This window comes from Phodopus roborovskii, unplaced genomic scaffold (genome assembly GCF_943737965.1).
Source record: "Phodopus roborovskii unplaced genomic scaffold, PHOROB, whole genome shotgun sequence".
Lineage (NCBI taxonomy): Eukaryota > Metazoa > Chordata > Mammalia > Rodentia > Cricetidae > Phodopus > Phodopus roborovskii.
This window is the reverse complement of record NW_026125506.1, coordinates 2,777,778-2,799,620: the sequence shown is the minus strand read 5'-3', so window position 1 is coordinate 2,799,620 and position 21,843 is coordinate 2,777,778. Positions and strand designations below refer to the sequence as shown.

The 21,843-nt window shown below is 51.0% G+C and overlaps 1 protein-coding gene across 1 annotated transcript in view; it reads left to right on the top strand.

Moving 5' to 3' along the window:
• Sgsm1 (small G protein signaling modulator 1) overlaps positions 1–9,611 on the top strand; it is a 641,040-nt gene extending 631,429 nt beyond the window's left edge. The window contains exons 23-26 of the mRNA XM_051176440.1: positions 317–426; positions 2,034–2,130; positions 4,120–4,287; positions 8,846–9,611. Coding sequence (XP_051032397.1) covers positions 317–426; positions 2,034–2,130; positions 4,120–4,287; positions 8,846–8,934 — 464 coding nt within the window. The 3' untranslated portion in view covers positions 8,935–9,611. The remainder of the gene's footprint in view (positions 1–316; positions 427–2,033; positions 2,131–4,119; positions 4,288–8,845) is intronic.
• The last annotated feature ends 12,232 nt before the right edge of the window (positions 9,612–21,843 follow it).

The window sequence follows — 21,843 nt, the reverse complement described above, 5'->3', positions numbered from 1 at the left end:
ATGACTTCCATGAATTGGTAGAATTTCTGAAGGTAAGAAATATAGAGACCCACAAAGCAGAGTGTGTGGGCTTTGTGTGACAGCCGTGGGGACCTATGAAAGGAGCATCTCTGTCTGACAGCCGCAGTTCCTCCCAGTGCCTCTCAGGTGAGATCAGTGATGCACTAGCCATCATTGAGCATCAGAGGGAGTGGCTTCTGTTGAGCCCTCCCTGCCCACCTGCTTCTCTTGTGACTCTGCTCTGGACCTCACACAGTGCCTGAGGCAGTGGCCGGGCTGGCTAACCCTTTAACCCTTTGTCGTGTGCTGTCCCCAGAGGCCCTGGCCTTCAGCTGCTTCACGGAACTCATGAAGAGGATGAACCAGAACTTCCCCCACGGCGGTGCCATGGACACGCACTTTGCCAACATGAGGTCCCTGATCCAGGTATGGAGGCTTCCTGCTCTGACTTTAGTGGAGACAAGGAGTACAGGCAAATGGCTTCCGATCTCACTCGTGCACACAAGCACCTAGTTAATAGTGTGATTCCTCCACCCTCTTCCTTCTGTGCTTACCTCCCTCCCCCTCCCCAGCTGGAGGTCTCCATGGGTCCTCCTCCAGATCACTTGTGCCCTGCTAGCTACTCCCCTTCTCTGTTGCTCCCTGACCTCCCTACCCTGGCAATGTCCCCTTCCTAACTTTCCTGTTCTGCAGTTACTTGAGACTGTGGACTGGCATCCGAAGACTTGGAGCTGAGAGAGTCAGATGAGAGAGAACACACCATGTCTGTCTGCCTGTCTGTCTGTCTGAGTCTGGGTTATTTTGCTCAATACTGTTTTCTAGTCCCATTCCTTTGCCTTCAAAAGTCAGGGTTTCCTTTTTCTTTACAGCTGAACGCTATTCTACGTGCCGCACTTCCATTATCCATCCATTGGAGGAAGGAAGGGTGTTAGGTTGCTCCCATTCCCTGGCTGTTGTGAATAGAACAGCAAGGAACTGTAGAGTAGGATGTTGAGTGCTTCAAGCACATGCCAAGGACTGCTACAGCTGGTTCATAAGTTAGATGTACTGTTGGCTGTTTGAGTTCTCCACACTGATTTCCACAGTGGCTGTACCACACCACCAACAGTGAGTGTGATTTCCACAGTGGCTGTACCACACCACCAACAGTGAGTGTGCCCTCTCCACCCTGGCCAGCATTTGTTGTTGGTTGTCCTGTCAGTCTTGGCCATTCTGACTGTGGTGAGGTGAAACCTCAAAGTTGGTTTGATAGGCATTTCCCTAGCTGCCAAACAGAATCTACTAGAGGCTCCTGCCACCTCCCAGGCCAGCTTCAGGCTGAGTTATGCAGGGAATCCACACAGGTTGGAACTCTAAACACTGTAGGGAGAGCTCAAGGCCAAGGTGGCTCTTGCTGCTGCTTTGGTGGGATTCTAAGAAGCCACTGAATATTTTGAATACAAAAGGTTGAAGAAGCAGGAGGGCTCAGGGGTGATTGCTGCTAAGTCTGGTGAGTACATTTTCATCAGTTGAGTTCACACCCGAGAGAGAGAGAGACAGAGACAGAGACAGAGAGAGACACAGAGACAGAGACACAGAGAGAGACACTGCCAGAGATGGTTGGTCAGCACAAGAAAAGGGACCATAGTTCAGGTCCTCAGCACCCTTGTCAAAACCAAGCATGGGGTGTTACCTTTGTAAGCCCAGTGCTGGAGGAGCAGGGGCAGCCGCGGAGCAGCTCTGCATTCCCAGCAGAGGGTTCTGTTTACTCTGAACACTTGCCAGCACTTGCCACTGTCTGTCAGTTTGATTTCAGCCTTTCCAGTGGGTGTGAGCTTGCCTGGTTGTTCTAACTTGCTTTCCCTGATCTTGGGCCAGCCCCATGCTGGCCGTTGTAAATCCTCTTTGGAGAGAAGTCTGCATGCGCCCTTTTGCTCACCGAGAGCTGATGTGTGCAGGGTGGATGGGCGTGCAGCACGGTGGATTCTGCTGTACCGTCTGGCCCAGCCCTTTCCCCTGGTGGAGAGGCTGACAGCTTGCTCTGTCCCCATCAGATCCTGGACTCCGAGCTCTTCGAGTTGATGCATCAGAACGGGGACTACACCCACTTCTACTTCTGCTACCGCTGGTTCCTGCTGGATTTCAAACGAGGTACAGGCTGCCACCTGGGGACTGGACCCAAGTCTTTATGGTAGAATCCCTGGGGCGGTTATGATGGGGAAGTGGAGGCTGAGGAGGGCACAGGAGCAAAGGTGGCTGAAGAGAGAACACTTACACAAATCTGTCCATCTTGGCACATGCCTTATCACAAAATGGCTGTGCAGAAGGAGCCATAAAATCCCTGTTCTGGGGCTTGGGAGACAGCTCTGTCATTAAAGTGTCTGTACAAGCGTGAAGACCTGAGCTCCGATCCCAGCACCCACGTAGAAACCTAGGTGTGGGGGCTGGCCAGGTGGTAAAAGCACTTGACACCCAAGATGGATGACTGGAACCTGTTTGGTTAAAAGAGAGAACCTATTCCCACAAGTTGTCCTCTGACGTCCACACATGTGCTGGGCCATGTGCCCCACCCCCAAAACTTAATAATTTAAAAAATTCAAAAAGCTAAGAGTAGCCATGCATGTTGCATGTCTGTGATTCAGTGCAGGGGGAGAAGATGCTCGCTGGCCAGCCAGCCCAGTCAGATTGGTGGACTCCATGAGCTGAAGGTCACAGGAGGAGGGTGTTGACGTCCAGACATCCACGTCGGGTCTCCACAGACATGCACACACATTTGCACACGAACACACACACACACACACACACACACACAGAGAGAGAGAGAGAGAGAGAGAGAGAGAGAGAGAGAGATTTCTGTTTCATAGAGAAAAAAGCAAACAAGTCAAGCACAGCTAGGAAGAAGGGAATCAGGTCGCAAGCTTGGTTCTTCCCATCTATCTCTGGATGAGTCCCTCCCTCCTACTTTCCTGCTAGCAGAGACCAAGAACTCTTCAGCTAAGGGGACTTCAAGCGTATTTCACGATGGACATAGAAAGAATGTCACCTCTGAATGCGTGCCATTGTACAAACTTGGGTGAGGCTAGCAACACTTGATCTGTGTAGTGGTGTTAAGCACCTGCCCCACGCTGTGTCTCATTCCGGGTCCTTTACTGTGACCAGCAGGCCCCGTGCAAAGTTGAGGTTCAGAGAGACTGGAAGGGGACATCACCAGCCCACAGCCCCTGGCTGGTTAGTGAAGGGCTGGGACTCAAAGCCAGCTTATTAGACTTGATAGCCTTGCTCTTAAGGCAATGGTTCTCAACATGTGGCCGTGACCCCTTTCACAGGGGTAGCTTAAAACCATCTGAAAACACACATTTCCAATGGTCTTAGGAACTAAAGAAGCAATCTCAATCTTGGCACTGAAGCTGGCTGTCTGCACATACTGTTGCAAAATGTAGCAGTGTGGTTTACTGTTGTTGTAGCAAGATTGTTACCCATGCTACACCATGCTTCAAGATAAAATTTCATTCATTTGTACTTAGAGATAAATATTTTTAATTGTATTTACACATTGTTTCTTGTGATTAATCACTGTATTCCATTTGTAACAAATGAAAATACATCCTGCATATCAGATATTTACATTACGACTCATAACAGTAGCAAAACTACAGGTATAAAGTAGCAGTGAAGATAATTTTACAGACAGGCGTCACCATAACATGAGGAACTGTGTTAGAGGGTCGCAGCATTTGCTAGGTTGAGAACCACTGTTTCCAGGGCTCTTCCACACTGCTACTCTGACACAGTGGCCAGCTTGCCAATGTGCTCAGGCACTGAGAGCCATTGGTGAATGCTACTGGAGGGGGGGGGGCGGGGAAGGACAGTAGTAGAGGTCAGGGACAGTCCCATGCCAATCAAACCCGCACATGCTCAGATTCTTCACACAGGCACCTTGGACCGAGTCCATAGATGGGGAAACTCGGTCTTCGAGGGTGGGATGACAGGGTCTGGGTCTCCTGCTGCAGCAGGGCGTGAACACAGGGCTGGCCTGGGACTGTCACCTAAGGAAGCAGGATGCTTGCATGGAGGACTAGGGAAGACTGGCCTTGCGCTCTGCTCTGGACCAGCTCCTATGCGCATGTGTGTTGTCCACAGAGCTGGTCTATGATGACGTCTTCTCCGTGTGGGAGACTATCTGGGCGGCCAAGCACGTGTCCTCCGCCCACTACGTGCTGTTCATCGCGCTGGCACTGGTGGAGGTCTACCGAGATATCATTCTGGAGAACAACATGGACTTCACTGACATCATCAAGTTCTTCAATGGTACCAAGGGGCGGGGCTGGACGTGGGGCTCTCCGTGTGGGGGGCTCCAGACGCCAGCAGCTTGACAGGTCCCAGTCATTCCCCTGCCTCCACCTTGCTGCTTCCACAGCTCGTGCGGGCATGCACATAACACTTATGTGCTGGGACCGAACCCGGTACTTGCACAGCAAGCACCCTCACCCACTGAGTGTCTGTCTCCCCGGTCCTCTATGGCCCCTTAGTAATAGAGTTGGGGTCTCAACCTGCTCCAGGTGTTTTCTCTATGCTGAGGCTCAGGGACAGTGCCTGGCTTTGCCTGGCCAGCTGTGCCCAGTGACACGATACTGTCCCGCCTTTGAATATCAACTTCAGCTATGGAATATCAGGGTCTGAACCACAGGAAGCATGCATAGGGATGCTCTTGGAGTGGCAAGGAATAGGTCCCAGCGGGACATTGGGTGTGGCCTTTTCTAAATGACATCATATCTGGGCCTTAGTACTTCAGGGAAAAGAAAAAAAAATGCAGCAAACTCCTCCTCCCTCAAGGGAAGACCAGAGAATTAATGATGAGATATAAAAAAGCCCTTCACAGGTACCTGTCCCCATGAGGGGCCCAATAAACAAGGTAATTGCTGCTGTTATTGCCACTTAAACAGTAATTAAATGCTGAAAACTAGGCCTGGTTTCCAGCTCCATCACAGAGCACTAGCAAACACTAGGCCCGGGGCATCTCACCCCAAGCCTTAAAGACTAAAGAAGGTTCTAGAAAAAAAAAATAAATAAAACTACCCGCGACCCACCTAGGTTTCTTTCAAGTCAGCTTTTTCTTTTGGGATAATTTTGGGTTTTAGTTACATACTAAAAATTTATATTTAGGAATTTTTTTTTTTCTGGGAAAGTTACAAAGATAGTACCAAGCGGAGGTGTTATCATTTCCTAGCTTCCTTCATTTCCATTGCCGCTTTATATGTTTCTGGAACACTAAAACTGAGAAATTAACATCATCGGACCTTGTGAGTTTCACCTGCACCAGAAACCGGCTAGGAAGAAGCCACAATGGCTTCAGTGCAGCTGTTAAACAAGCCAGCCAGCTAGCAAATGCAATCCCAGGCTGGGGCTGGGACTCAGCTGAGTGTTTGGGCGCCTGCATGAAGCCTCGTACCAGCATGCCCACACGAACTGGGTGTGGCAGGGCACACCTGCAGTTCCCACCCTGGAAATAAAGGCAGGAAGAGCAGAAATATCATATTCTCACTATTTGTCATGGGCGCAGGAGGCTTCTGTTGTTTCCTGGCTATTGTGAGCAGAAGAGCAGCGGCCATGACCGGCAAGTATCTGTGGACCAGGAGTCCTTTGGGCAGACGCCAAGGGGTGCTGTAACTGGCTCATCGAGTGGATTTATTTTCAGTTCTTTGAGAATTCTCTGCACTGGTCCTCAGAGTGGCTGGGCCGGTTTGCGTTCCCGCCAACAGTGAATGGGCCCTGCCCCTCCCCCCTTCCCATCCAGCATTTGTTGTCTGCTCCTTTGATCTGTGCCATTCTGACTGAGGGGTGACTGAAATCTAAGTTGCTTTGATCTGCGTTTTTCCTAACTGCTAGAGATCGCGAGCTTTCTCTTAGATACCTCTTAGGCATTTTTATTTCTCTTCTCGAGAACTCTCTATTCGGGTCTCAGGTCCATTTTTTTTTTTAATTAATCAGATGGATTACTGGCAAAGATTCCCTCCCACTCTGTGCGCTCCTGCATGCAAGTGGCTGTTTCCTTGGCTCAGTTTTATGAAGCCTTGCTTGACAGTCGGTCGTCGGCCTTAGTTCTCAAGCAAATGGAGTTCTACCCAGGAAGTCTGTGTCCTGTGGGGCTGCCTATGTTCTCTCCTAGCTGTTTCAGGGTTCACACTGAGGTCTGTCTTAATTACAGTTTCTATTGCTGGGATGACCGAAGAAACTTGAGGAGGAAATCATTCATTTGGCTTACATTTCTACATCACTGTTCACCATTGAAGAAAGTCAGAATAGGAACCCAAGCAGGACAGGAACCTGGAGGCAGGAGCTGATGCAGAGACCATGGAGGGTGCTGCTCACTGGCTTGCTCCCCATGGCTTGCTCAGCCTGCTTTCTTATAGAATCCAGGATCAGCAGCCCAGGGGTGGCCCCACCCACAATGGGCTGGGCCCTCCCCCACTGTAGTGGTTTGAAAAAAAAAATGGCCCCCAAAGAGAGTGGCTTTGTTGGAGTTGTTATGGCCTTGTTAGAGAAAGTGTGGGGAGTGTGCTTTAAGATTTCATGTGCTCTGGCTGTTGGTGGGAATGTGTGCCTTTAATCCCAGAACTTGGGAGGCAGAGGCAGGCAGTGAGTTCAAGAACAAGTTCCAGGACAGCTAAAGATATACAGAGAAACCCTGTCTGGGGGAAAAAAAAAGATTTCATACGCTCAAGCTACTCCCAGCATCACAGTCCACTTCCTGTAGCCAGGACCATGTCTGCCTGCATGCCATCTTGCTCCCACCATGATGATAACAGACTGAAGCTCTATACTATAAGCCACCACCCCAATTAAGTGTTTTCCTTTGTAAGAGTTGCCTCTTACGAGGTGTCTCTTCACTGCAGTAGAAATCTTAAGACACTCATTGATCACAAATTAAGAAAATGTTCCGTAGACTTGCCTACAGCCTGATCTTGCCGAGACATTGTCTAAGTTGAGGATAACTATAGTTTGTGTCAAGTGGATCTAAAAGTATCCAGCACAGGGGCTTTGATACATTTGAAGTTAGTTTTGTGCAGGGAGATAGATACTGGTCTAATTTCATTCTTCTGCATGTGGATACCCAGTTTTCCCAGGGGCTTGTATTGAAGACACTCTTTTCTCCAATGTATACTTTTGAGCCATCAATTATTAGATTGCTGTAGGTATTTGCAGTCACATTTGCATCTTCTCTTTTGTTCCATTGGTTTCATGCCTGGTTTTGTAACTGTGGCTCTGTAATATGTCCTGAAACCTGGATTGCTAACCCCATCCAGCGTTGTTCATTCTGATCTGGGTTGCTTTGGCTATCCGAGGACTTTGTGGTTCCTTATGGATTTTAGAATGTTTCTTCCTAATTTGTGAAGAGTGAGGTGGGGATTTTGATTGGGATTGCAAGGAATATGTAAATTTCTCTGTAGAGCCGTGTCGTCATGTTTTGGTGCTAATTCCGAGAGCATGGGGGGATCTTTCTATTTTTCTAGTGTCTCTCAACCTTTCTTCAGAAGTTTGAAGATTTTTATGATAGAGGCCTTTAGCCTGTTTGGTTAAGTTTGTTCCTGGGTATTTTATTTTCTTTGAGGCTGATATGAATGGGAGTGTGCCCACGCTGTTGTATAGGAAGGCTACTGATTCTGTAAATTCTTTAGGCATCCTGCCACATTGCTAAAAGTGATGATTGTTCTAGAAGTTTTGTGGTAGGATATTGAGCATCTTTTATATAGTCTCCTGTCATCTGCAAACAGGAATAGTTTGGCTTCTTTGTTTGTTGAGGGAGGGTTTCTCTGTGTAGCCCTGGCTGTCCTGAAACTCATTCTTTAGACCAGGTGGACCTCAAACTCAGAGATCCACCTGCCTCTGTCTCCCAAGTGCTGGAATTCAAGGCATGGGCCACCAACTTAGTTTGGCTTCTTTGGTTTGTATCCCTTTAATTTCATTCCCTTTCCAAATGTGACTGTACATCACACAATGTCCCCAAGTGTTTACCAGGATCTCCAGGGGGGTACCTCAGCAGCTGCTTTAGGAATCAGGGTCTTACCTTTCTTTCTCTTTATGAAATGCTTTCTCCATGTTGGAGTCAACCTTCGAATTATCCTGCTGTAGGCAGAGCTTTGAAGGTCTAAGCATTTTGTGTGGCTCTTGATATTTCTTCCCTTTCCTTCTCTCCACCGACCATGGTTTTCTTCATTCCCATAGAATCTTTAAGAATCTGACACATGGGGGTTGGAGAGATGGCTCAGTGGTTAAGAGCACTGGCTGCTCTTCCAGAGGTCCTGAGTTCAATTCCCAGAAACCATGTGGTGGCTCACAGCCATCTGTAATGAGACCAGGTGTGGTGACCTCTTCTGGCCTGCATGCAAAAATGCAGGCAGAACACTGTTTACATAATAAGTAAAAATCTTTTAAAGATTAAAAAAAATATCTGCCACATGGCTTTATACTACCTTTTTTTTTTTTTTTTTTTTTTTTTGACTAAATCTTTCTATGTATCCCAAGCTGACCTCCAACTCTCAATCCTCCTGCCTCGGCTCTCCCATTGCTGGGATTACAGGCATGCACTGCTGTGTCTGGCTTATACTCACAGACATCCTGCCTGCAGGGGAGGGTGGAGGAACCAGTCTTCTCCTAGCACACTCTGAGCCAGCATCACTTCTTTCTGTTTCCATGGTAACATTGTGCAATGGCTTCCTGTTACGGTCCTCATTTTACAGATGGGGAAGCTGAGGTCTGGAGGTGCATGGCTCCTTTCAGAGTCACTCTGTGGTGGGGACACCCGGAGCTAGAGGAATCTCCCGGGGGTGACACACAAGGTCACTCACGAGTTTGTCTTCTCTTTCAGAAATGGCTGAGCGGCACAATGCCAAGCAGATCCTGCAGCTGGCCCGGGACCTCGTCCACAAAGTGCAGATTCTGATCGAGAACAAGTGAGGGGCAGCCGCAACAGCCAGGCATCCCTGCTGTCATCCATCCCCTCCCCTCCCGCAGCCCAGCACGAGGTCCGGGTGCCTGCGGACCAGCATGGACTCTGTGCAGAGAGCCATACTCTTGACCTTGGCCATTGGGCAGTGGGGTAGAAAAGAGCCCAGCTGAGCCTTATGTTTTCCTGTTTGACCAAAGATTGCCTAAGACTGGGATTTCCCTCTCTTGGGAGCTGGGGTTGTGAGTGGAGGTGGCCTCTGGGCCCTTTGTCCCTCTTCGTTTCCCTTGTTCCTTCCTCCTCTGTACGGGAGGGGCCTCTGGGTCTTCCTCTGCACCTGGCAAGAAGGGCCTCTGGAGGGGTTCCAGAATATTCCTGCCAGGCTGGCTTGGAGCAGGGTCTCCCTTGGGCATTACTCACATTCGAAGTCCTAGATGTCTCTGGGCATCACCCCTGCCTTTGAACCACTGGGTGTCACCAGTAAAACCTTCCAAGGTGACCCAAATGTCCCTGCACAGCAGATGTGTGCCCCACCAGAGAACCACTGGCTTGGAGGAGGGGCTACCAGCATATCCCTGTCTGCTCTCTTCATGCCGAGTCACCTGGGGTCTGTTCCATTGCCCTGCCAGAAGCACACAGCTTGCCACAGCCCTACTGGAGTGTTTTCTAGCTTTTTCTCTGCCCGCTGCTGGGAGAATCTTTTTAGGAAGGCATCCTGTGAGTACCCTGGGGATCGGAGAAGTATTCGAAAGTGGGCGGTAGGAGCTCCTGATGAGAGCTAACCCTTACTCCCCTCCCCTAGGTGGGGAGACCTCAGCCATGACCTGTAGGCCTGGGTTCTTGTGGAAGCCTGCAGAGGGGTGTGTGTGTGTGTGTGTGTGTGTGTGTGTGTGTGTGTGTTACCTGCTCAGGTAAACTATCTCTTCTCTAAGCACTTTGTTCACCAGGGGTTAGCCGATGGCAAGTTTGGTCTGTGTTCCACAATAGTGAGCTGGGGCCAGGGGTGGGCCTGAAAATGGTTCCTCTACATCTTCATGCTGAGATCCGCCTGTCCACATGCTGACCCTGAATGAGCTTTTGTATCTGCTCACTGTCCCTCAGTAGAGCGGTCTGGGATACAGCAGAAATCAAGCATCATATGGAAGTCTCTGGGGGAAGTCAAGGAGTGACAAGTAGGGCTTCACAGAGAGGAGACATGTGTGTTTGAAACATCTCCGGGGTACCTGTAGCCTTGAGCCCTACTCTGCAGGCTTGTGAGGTCCTCCTTCCTTCTGCCACACCTCCTGAGTCAAAACCTCTGCCCTTCACCCAGTGGGCAGGGCAGACAGAGAGAGTCCTGACTGGGTCTCCAGGGACAGTGCATTTGTGCAGGGCAGCAGGAAGGGAGGTGACCTAATGACCACGGTCGCCTCCCAGCCACAATCCCCCCCCCCAGCTTCCCAAGATGGGAGAAGAAAGGACCGCCAGATAAAAAGTTTATTTTGCAGCAGGGCTGCTGTCTCAAAGGGTGTTATTTTAGCACAGCCAGGTCCAGACCTCCTGACCCTTATTTATTTTTGTAGCTGGCCAGTGTGGAGTATAGCACAAGATCCCCCTTCCTCCTCCTCCTTGTGCCTCCCGAGCTCGAGTGCTTGTGGTTCTGAGTGCCTCGTATTTATTCCACTTACCAGCTGATGTCTGTGTGTCGTGTTTCCTCCTGTCCTGGAGTTGGGCATTGGGGGAGTGGCCCCTGCCCGGGGAGTTCTGTTTTTAGTGTTGCCCGAGTGTCTTGTGTCTACTGAAGAGGTGGTTCTGTTCAGAGAAAATATAACTGAGTGGAAAACCTAAGTGTGGGTCTAGTTACTTCGACACCTTTCTTTCTTTCTTTTCTTTCTTTCTTTTTTTGACAAGATCTCACTGTGTAGCCCTGGCTGACCTGGAACTTGCTATCCAGAGCAGATTGACCTTGAACTCAAGAGATTCCTCTGCCTTTGCCTCCCAAGTTCTGGAATTAAAGGTGTGTGCAACCACATCCTGCGTTTGTGAAGCTGGGGTTGGACAAGGTTTCATACCGTAGCCCAGGCTAGCCTTGACCTTATTCTCCAGCAGGCGCTGGCTTGAACTTCAGATCCTCCCAAGTGCTGTGAGTATGCACATGTACTGTCTTATCTTTTTGGCTTGAAGCAGAGTCTGGGAGAACCTCACCTTCTCATGTCAGGGTGATGGGAACAGTCACCTTCCCCCCCTTTCTCTCCCAGGGGAAGGGCGGATGGCCAAGTTGGCAGTGAGTGTAAACCATCACAGACAAGAAGCCCAGAGAAGGACAGACAGACATCAGAACCAGGTGGAAGGCTTCTGAGCTCCCAGAAACAGCAAAGTTTCCTTGTGGGCCTCTACTTATATAGAGGGTGGGATGAGTCCCGAGCCCCACCCAGTGGGGAGCAGCACACTGCACACAACAGACTCCCTGGAGCCCTCCCCAAGGGAGGAGGGATTCTAAGCGAAGACAGGAAACAACCTGTGCAAAGGGCGGCAGGTTAGGTGGGTGTGGTGCACACACTTTTGATCCCAGCACCTGGAAGGCAGAAGCAGGCAGATCTGAGTTTGAGGCCAGCCAGGGACTTGGTGACAGCAAACGTTTGCTGAGCTCTCTGTGCCAGACACGGGACAACATGCTCCACGTACATCCGGCAAATTAAAGTCCTTCACAAGAATTCCCTCCACAAAAGCAGGCATTACGACAACCTCCCATTTACCAAAGAATAAATGAGTCCAGAAAGGGAAAGTGATTTGCCTGAGGTCATGCAGCGTGGAAGCAGAGGAGGTGGGATTTGAACCTGAGTGTGTAGCAGTTTCATGTGACTGTAGAGTAGATTGTTCCTGTTTGCCTTTCACTTTTCCTGGGTGATGTTCGTTTGCTTATTCTGACACATGGGAGATTCCCCAAGTGTCACTAGAGGATGGGGTGGCTGTCCTCTGGCCCGTGGTCATTCGAGGCATTCCAATGACAACAAGTAGACTGGTCAGGACCCATCATCCACCCACCCACCTATCCATCCACCCATCCACTCATCTAACCACTTATCCACTTATCCATCCATCTGCCAAATCCATCCAACTATCATTCATCCATCCTTCCAACCACCTCTCCACCCATCTATCCACTCATCCAACCATCTACTCATACACCCACCTTCCTGCCCACCTATCTACCCATCCACCTATCCATCCATCTGTCCATGTGTGCACCCACCCATCCATCCACTTACCCATCAACCCATCTCTCCATCCACCCACTCTGGAGCCTGAAACACACACACGCACACCATACCCAAGCTCCTAGGCTCCACCCTTAGAACCATGCACACAGGAAATTGTTTTTCCTAGTTTCTGTGTTGTGCTTTTCTAATGTTTGGTTTAAAATCAAGCCCCAGGGAAGAGCCCTGGCAAAGAGTAGTATTTTGTTTCTCTCAGTTTGTCAACCGGTGCATCCGAGTAGAATCCTGGGTATCAGATTGCAGATTCTTGGGGGAGCTTTGACACTATGTATCTAGGTATATTCTTCCCACAACTTTAAAGAATCTATTAAAAAAATAAAGGCATAAAAAGCTCCCTGGGGGTATGGTAAGGCTAGAAATAAAATTAAAAAAAGAGCTGACAGCTTGGGGGGCCCCTACTGAGAAGGAGAAAGCAGCTCCCCAGCTCAGAAGTAAGGTCCAAGCAGATCCCTGCAGAGAAGGGAGGGGGCTGTGGGTTGAGTGTGGGATTACAGCATCAGAGAGGGGAGGTGGGCAGCTGGAGGGGTGAGGCCAGGACAGGGAGGGCTGAGGCAGGAGAGAGAGACTTGGGTTTCCCTCTGCCTGCCATGGGAAGCCCTTGGAAGGTGGATAAGCCAGTCAGCTGGTTGGGTCTGGTTTCCCTCAGCTGGGCTTGTCTGTGAGTGCGGGAATGGCGGGGGAGGGGGGCATGTGTGCCAGGGCAGGGGGAAGAGGGAGAGCTGGGACCTGTGGGACCTTGACATTCTGACTTGGGTGAGGGGTGGAGGGTGAACTGTGGGGCTCAGGCCACCTCACCCAGAGGCTCCCAGCGAACTGGAGAAGAGCGACCCTCCTTCCCTGAAGCAGAAGTGAGGCATCTTCTCAGCTCCCGGCTGGGCATCCTTGGGCAGCACGCAGCCTATCCAGGTGTGCAGTGGTGGCACTGGTAAACACAGTACAGAGAGGGGCAGACAGGACCAGGTCAGCTAAGGGCAGGCAGGACCAGGTCAGCTAAGGGCAGGCATGAGTGGCTCCAACATTGTGTGTCCTCTTGTCCCCTGATTCTGAGTTGCTAAAGGACAGGAGTAGTTCACCACTGGGGGTTCACCTCCAAGATCTCAGCAGTGTGTGCAGGAGTCTACCTGCGGCGGCCTGCACCATGGGTGTTGGAGCAGAGCCCCTCCAGGGATCCAGCCTTCTCAGGGCCAGTGCCCAGGTCAAAAGAAGAGCACTGATGGCCAGCAGGATCCAGCCTTTCAGGAGCATCATGGCCCAGACCTTCGGGGAAGAAGACAGCGAGGTGGGACCAGGCACATGGTGGTACCTCTGCCTGTTGCCCAGTGAATTCCTGAGATGTTCCCAACGTTTCCCCTATCAATAAACAGAGATCCAGAGAGTACAAGACCTTTGCCTTGAGACACAGCTAACCAAATAAGAAGTAGAGTCCAGGTCAGTGAGCCATTACATCCCATCCTTACTAAGCACCAGATAGATAGGGTCACCAGGAGAAGCCCCTGTCTGTGATGTCACCTTTGTGATCAGTTTTGGAGGCTGTGTAATCTTCCTCCCCGGTGCTGGACTAAGTGCCTGTTTTCACACACCCTCCCCCCACCCCCAATCTCCGTGAAGCACATGACCATAAGGATCCGAATACATCATCTTTCATTTGTTAAAACCCAGTAGTGCTTAGGGCAGAGTCAAGTCAGGGTGTGCAGCTTGTTCATTGCAGGTTGGGGTGTGCAGCTTGTAAACATTGCAGGCTGGGGTGTGAGGGTTGTACATTGCAGAACCACCACAGCTTTGCTTATCAATCAGTGATTTCCTAGCAGGGGGCAGGATAGTCTTGAAGAAGGTGAAATTTCCTGGCTTGCACAAAGGTTCTCTGAGGGCTAAGTGCTGCCTCTAGACAGAGTAACTCCCTGCCTGATGCCTGCAGAGCCCAAAGCTTAGAGGTGCAGTCCAGAACCCTATGCAAAGTTCTTTTGGGGTGTCCCTGATAGTTTCTGGGCTTGAGAATCTGTGTGCTCAGTCACTGGGACAAATGGTATAAGGTAAGGACCCCCAGAGCCCATGCCTCAGGAGCCAGTAGCCCCGGAAGAGCTGTGTCTCACCTTCCAGGCTTGTTCTTCAGGAACCCAAAGGTCACACGGCTCTGATCCAGCGGTCATCCTGTGGCCAGGAGCAGTATGCAAAGACACCATAGGAGGAAGCAGGGCTCTGGACCAGGCAGGGAGATGAGGCTAAGGCCAGACAGGCCTGTGAGGGACAGTCCTAGAGCCGTCCTCACACTGACTCCATCAGGGATGTGACTGACCTAGGCTGTCAAGACAAGGGGAGACGTAAGGGTACAGTGAGGTGACCCAGTGCGGGACACACCAGGCCCCGTTCACTCACACACCCATGCATTTCTCAATCCAGGTCTCCTGTTGATCTTGACTGTCAATTTGACGAGATCCAGAATCAACAAGTCTCCATGAGAGGTAACCTAGATCAGGAAGGCCCATCCTGAACGTGGGAGATATCAAGCTGGGGTCCTGGGTGGACTACAAATAAGAAGGTGAAGCCAGGCGATGGTGGCACATACTTTTAATCCTAGCATTTGAGAGGCAGAGGCAGGCAGAGCTCTGGCTTTGAGGCCACCCTGGTCTACAGAGTGAGTTCCAGGACAGCCACACAGAGAAACCAGCTGCTGGCTATTCCTGCCCCTTGCAAAGGAGGCTGGCCTCAACTCAGTGCTGGGCCTGCCTGCCTCTGCCTCTGCTGGGATGAAAGGCGTGCACCCACAGTCAGCCTTTCACATGGGTTCTGGGGGCATCAGGTCCCAGGAGCATCCCCCGCCCTCTCTCTCTCACACAAAGCCACTAACCAACCATTCCGGGGCCCCGCCCTCCTGACCTCCAGACACCATCGGCCCAGGACTTTTGGGATTTAGTTTCCAGCAGGTGAGGGATACACCCCAACTGTGGCCTGTTTTCTTAAGAAAGGTAAGATTAAATCAAAAACAAAACAGCAAGGGATTTGAAGCGAGCGTTAGGTAAACAGCACAGGACGTCCTGTGGAAGGTGCGGCTAGTGTTCAAGCTCTCTCAGGGGTAGGTAAGTCAGAGCTCGGTCCCCTCCCATGGCAAATGTCCCAGGGATGCAGCTGCAGGATTTGGGGGATTCTCAGAGCCTAGCCAGTGCTTAAACCTAGCCTCTCACCTGAGATCCAGGTCAAGATGGCCACAGCTACAGGCCGTAGTTTCTCCATGTGTGTAAGAGCACACAGATCCTAGAGAGTGTGGTGCAGAGGAACCGGGCATCTGGGCTCGGGTATGTGTGCCTCGATCCTGGCAAGGGGAAGGGGAGATGTGTCGGTAGGGATGTGGGTGAGATCGGCCTGAGCAGAGGGCCATGGTCAAGTTGTGTGAGGAGAGTTTCACTCTGGGATTAGGAATCTGTCCGAGTGTCCTGGCCAGCGCGTGAGGACTCATCCCTTGGGTGACAGAGGACTCATTTTCCCCTTTCACTAAAACCCACACCTACCATGGGTCAGCTGACCTCAGGGGTGTAATTTCAGACCAAGAAACTGGGGAGTAGGGCCCTGCAGCCCCATCCTCCACTGCCCCAGTGTGTGCTGGTATTTTGGGGTCCTTGAAACGACTAGATAAGCCTCAGTGTCTGATGGGAGATGTCATTCTGTAAATATGTTTCTCATACTGGTTAATGAATAAAGCACTGTTGGCCAATAGGAAAGGAAGACAGGCGGGACTAGGAGACAAGGAGGAAGGAGGAGTCAACATGGAGAGTCTGGAGAGAGCAGGACACCAGCCGGCTCTCCGGTAAGATGAGACCACGTGGAAGTACTTAGATTAACAGAAATGGGTTAATACTTAGGCAGAGCTAGCCAATAAGAAACTAGTACCTGGCCAACAGCATTATATCAAATACAGAGTCTCTGTGTGTTAATTGGGGCTGGTGCGGTGGCGGGACAAGACCAGCGGCGGGCGGAAAAACTACTCCTTACAAGTGTCACCTTGGAAAAATCACAGCCACCGAACAGGTGTCCAGAAAGCTAAGTGAGGCTCTGCAACCCCAAAGCACATTCCACCACCAGGATCCAAATACCTCTCCACCTACAGGGAGCCTGCATGAGACACAATGGACACTCCCTCTTTTGTCGATCTGACTTCTCAATTTAGCGAAAACAAGCAAGCAAGCAAGCAAGCAAGCAAGCAAGCAAACAATTACGCGTATGGGGGAGTAGATGTTCCAGTGTGCATGTCAAAAGGCAACTTAAGGGAGATAATTCCCTCCTCACACCGTGTGAGCCCCCAGCGATCAGACTCCAGGTTAGCAGGCTTGCCAGTAATGTCCTCCACTAGCCGAGTCATCCTGCTGGCCCCTAGAGCTGAAGGAACACGGGCTAGCAGCTGGTGAATGATGCTGTTCTTTCCATAGGTGGTAAAAGGTGAGGCTCAGACTCAAACTTAGAGGGCTTGCTCCTGTCTCTCAGCCCAAAGCTCTTGGAGATACTAAGGCTTTGGATCAGAAGCCGGGCATACCGGTGGCCTCCAGATTTTGCCACAGCTGGCGCATCAGCAACTGTCCCACCAAGCTCCAGTCAGGGAGCAAAGATGATCCAAGAGCCAAGGTCTGTCCCCAACAATGTCAGGAGGGGAGAAGGGCACAGAGGTGACAGCTGGGGACTTCCATGGGAAGCTAAGTCGTATTCTTCTGTGGACTTGGATGCCCTTGACTATAGGCGGAAGGCGTTTGGACCCCTTTCCTTTAACTGTTAAGTCCTGAGCTCCCAGGGACCCCCCACAACCTCAATGGAGAACATGCCATAATGTGTTTCTTCAAGGAGTTTAGGGTCATATAAGCAAGACAGGGCCATAAGACATAATAATATGGACTTTATATCCATTTATCCACTTGTCCGTCCGTCCATCCATCCACCCATCCACCCACGTATCTATCCAATGCACCTACTCATGCATGCACCTACCCTTCCATCCTCCGATCCCACGATTATTAAGCATCTAGTACAACCCAGGGTCTATTCTGGGTAGTAGGGACTGAACACCGAACAAGTCAGCCACAGCCTCTCTCCCACAGATCCTGACCCTGGCTGGGGAAGAGAGGAAATGAGTCAATATATAAAGCAGGTGTGAGACAGCGCCTTGCAGGGGAGAGTAACCCGTGTGGAAAAGACTCACAAAGCTCACGAAAAAGCCAAGCCTGAGCTAAAGGTGCTGATGGGGGCGCTGTGTGGAAGGGGGGGGTTGTGGGGACCACGACACTGCGGGCTGACTGCGGCGCGGGTGCACGGGCCCTGAGGCAAGCATACATACGCTTGGCACATCTTCAGAAGCAGAGAGGCCGTGTGAGTGGGTGGGCTGGGATGCCGAAGGAAGGGATTTTAGGGGATGGTGGAGCTCCAGTCTGGACAGAGTGGCCAAGCTATGCAGCAACCGTGAAGGTGAAAGGTCAACCGGACCAGATTTGCTGAGGGCATGGACTTGGAGTACAAGAGGAAGTGGTGGTGGAAGTGTGTGTGTGTGTGTGTGTGTGTGTGTGTGTGTGTGTGTGTGTGTGTGTGCGCGCGCGCGCGCGCGCGGGGAGAGGGGAGGGGCGGGGGGCGGGGGCGACGATGCCCCCAGGGCTTTGGGCCTGGGGACCTGGGATGGTAGTGTGGCATTAAGAGAGTCTGAAGCTGGACCTGGATGAGGGATGGTTGCATCCCAGGAAGCTGTGGCTGAGCGGGAGGCCATGGCGGTTGAACCATGTGCTGTGCTTGGCAGAGCAGCATGGGACAAAGCCCTGAGGAAGCGCAGCCGCACGCCACGCGGCTGCCAGGTGGGAACCGAGGATGGGGTCCTTCCAGACCTGGACTCTTTCGCTAGGACCTGTGTCAGACAGGCCTGCTGGCTGTGTCATTTGGGACAAATGATGCAATGGCTCAAGGCCTTAGTTTCTCTAGTTACAAAGCGGGCCCTTGCCTACAGCCTAACGCTTGGAGCTCCTTTGCAAATATGATTTAGGACTGTAGTTGTGTTCCACATTCAGGCTCCAGACCATGTAGAGAAACAAGCACACAAGAGTGTGAGCCACTCCGTGGCTCCTGTTGCAGCCCCCTGAAACCTGCTGGGGCTCCTAAGTGATGCCTGGGGCCGGTCCAGCTCCTTCCCCTCTCTTCACCTCGGATAACCCTTCTGTCCAGGGTCCCTCCAAGGTTTCCTTTTCACCGTGACCTCCCCCTGCTCCAGCTCTGGCCTGAAACAAATCTGTGAGCTTTTAAAAAGGTCTCTTTTCCTTTAAGGGTCACATTCGGGTTGTTGAGAAAAGCAGGGTCACGTGAGGAACTGGTCTGAGGAGATCACTAGCACACTTTCCTTCCTGGTTCCTGAAATCAATACCTTTTCCCTCTGTGCTGACTGATGGGCAGGACGGAGAGGGGAACTCCAGCCCCGGGTAGGATGGGGGGAGGGGACGGGTTTCCTGGGTAGGAGAAGGCACAAAAGGGGGCTGCCTGGGCAATTAGTAAATTGCTCCTTCTCTTTGTTCCAAATGCAAACGAAAATCATGGCTCAAGCAGAAATAAGGAGATGTTCAGGCACACATGACTGGAATATTGTGGTTCAGGTTAGGGCACAGTTCACCCCAGGAAAATAAACAACCTCAGTTAATCAGTCTCTCACAGAGTGTCACACACACTCAGGAAACACACATAGCAAAGGGGTACATGCCAGTTGGCATCATCAAAGCAGTGTTCCCCCCCAAATTAAGGAGTAAGACCTCAGTGGATGTCCGGTGTGTAGCCGACTGCTGCTCTAGCGGCTGGACTCTGGGGCTACTGAGGTGAATTCCTGTTTCCTAGTTCATCTATCCACTTCCTTTCTTAAACTGATGTTTGCTAGAGGGCACTGGAAACCTTTGGGTCCCAGATCTGCCATTACTAGCGGTAATTGACCTGTCTGGGCTCTGTCCTTCTGGGAACACCCAGCAATCCTGCCTAGCCTCTGCTGGCCTGTCCTTGATGGCTTCTCCTGGGCAAATGCCCTGGCACCCCAATTTGTCTGGCTCAGTCAACAGTGACATGCCCTGATGGTGACCCTGTCTTGGCAAAAACATGATAATAATAATAATAATAATAATAATAATAATAATAATAATAGAGATTCCAGCAGTTCTAGTGACTTCTCAGACTACTCAATAGGCTGTGACTGAAGCCCACACATGGACGGGTCAATAGTGAGCCAGACAGCATGATAAGCACTGCTTAGATGCATATATTTGGCCCCTTGTTCAAAGCTAGTTTGCGCTACAGGACCAAAAAAAAAAAAAAAATGGTGTGGATAAAATTCCTTCCCAAAGGGAGACATAAACAACATCTACTCTCCTCCCTAGGTCCCAGTGAATCGATTGACTACAGGGGTGTGGGTGTTTCGGCAAAATATTGTACCAGAAACTCCTTACCCTTCCCTGTAACTGCATAGATGGGTCCGGTCTTCCTAGTCTTCCATGGCCTAATTCACCCTAGGCCCTTCCAGGATCCATGTGCAGTTAGGGCAGTGGTGGAGCTGCAGGGTACTCGGTGAAGGTCCTATGTATGACCCTCCCAACCTTCATGAAAGTGTCAATAAGCCCAGCTGAGTTAATCATTTTGCAAGGGGGATGCACTTGGGTAGGTTGCTGCCTCCCTTTGTTCCTCTTTCCAATGCGGTCACTGAATAAATCTCCTGTTTTTCTTCTTCTTCTTTCTACTATCAAGTTGGCTCTTTTAATTGGTCAATTGAAGGCAGGCGGCCAAACCTAGCTTGGAGCACACACAGGCTGTGACTTCCCCTTGAGTTCTCCTGGCTTCACAAGAAGCCAGTGGCTACGGCTTCCAGCAGAGGGCGCCCTTGCCCCACGTTCCTGCCATGGGCTCATTGCCAGGGCTTCTCTGGACATAGTTTGTCCAACTTCGCAAGGCATTTCCTGTGATTGCTCCCATTCCTATACCCTCTCCAAGTCTCTCTTCCTTCCCTCTTGTCGGGCTGGCATCAAGTCTCCAATAAATCCCGAGCATTTATGAAAGTTTGCCTTGGGCTCTCTCTGTTCGCCAGACTTGAGATCGCTGTGTGACTTTGAGCCACTTCAGTGATTTCTCTGTGCTTGGGCTCCCCCTCCTCTGCCCGCACCGCTGAAGGTGCCTCACTCCCCTACGGGGTTGTGGCAGTGAAGAAATCACCCGGTTTGGCACACCGCCAATTTCAGTCGTATCATCCTTACCATGGAACTCACGGTCCCCGTTGTAGGTTTCTAGTCTCTTGGATAAATATACTCCAAAGCGGACTTAGAAGGAAACCTGTAGACCATTTTTATAGGAGTATGAGAGAAGCAACCAGGGCAAGCAGGCTGCCTGCCTGGAGGAGGGGGGTGGAAGGGAGAGTCAGGGCTGGACAGAGCCCAGGAAAGCAGGTACGGAGAGGGGGTGTGCCTGAGCATCGGTTTGGGGGCACAGGCTTCCAGATAGGAGCCCAGCCAGTGGACAGGCTCATCCCATCCGTAAGGGCCCCTGAGCCTCAGCATGGTGGGACAGTTTGGGTTATATGAGCACCCATCTCAATTTTATTCTGAGCACAGTCTCACTTAGCCATGGTTTGCATTGAATTCTCTTAGAAGACAAGGATAACCTTGAACTTCTGACCCCACTGTCTCCGACCCAGGAACATCAGGTTGACCTTGAACTCAGAGATCTGCCTGCCTCTGCCTCCCGAGTGCTGGGCTTAAAGGCGAGCACCACGCCACCATGCCAGGCACATAAAACATTTTTTTTTATAATAACACACAAATTCCATCTAAAAGCCCTGCTTTCATCCTGCAAACCAACCATTCAAACTGCCTGTGTCCATCCTTACTTCAGAAGTGTCAAAATGGACAGGATTGGGTGAGCTGTACACACACACACACACACACACACACACACACACACACACTCATTCACATCGACAAACATCGACAATTTGAGGCAGAGGATGCAGGAGAGAGGCAGACAGATCTGAAGCCACACTGCTGCGTGGGTCCCTGTCTCTTTTCCTGAAGTGGGGCTGGTTACAATAAAGGCACTAACCACGTCCCATTACTCGTATTGGGCCATCTCCCCTGGGAGCGCGTCATAAATATGATTCAATTTTCTCGTGCAATGTTTCTCCCTTGTGCTGGCGATGTCCCATGAGAACGTGGATCCTGCCAGCTGCCTCAGAGCAGAGTCCCCAGAGACCAGCATAGAAAAGGTACTTAGGGGAGAGAGAGAGAGAGAGAGAGCTGGCTTGTGGCAGGGTATACCACGTTTGCAGAATATTAGAGTTTAGTTTCCAACACCCTATAGGAAGGAATGTCAGGCAACCTCCTTCAACTCCAGTTCCCGGGTAGCTGTCGCCCTCTCTGGCCTCCGCCGGCACCTGCACTTACATGAACATATACGCATAAGTAATAATTTTAAAAAAATCTTTCTTTTAAAGAGTAGGTAAAGGGCAAAAGCAAACTGTGGTAGATACGGTCAGTGAACAAGTCAGCCGACCAGGAACGCTCACTTGCAAAGCGTCTGGCGTCTGGCGGGCAGAGCCCTGCCACCCCCACCACCAGGGACAGTAGGGCTTCAGGTGGTGGCTGGCGCAACGCCGCGTCTCTCCAGCAGGGGGCGCGCCCCGCGCAG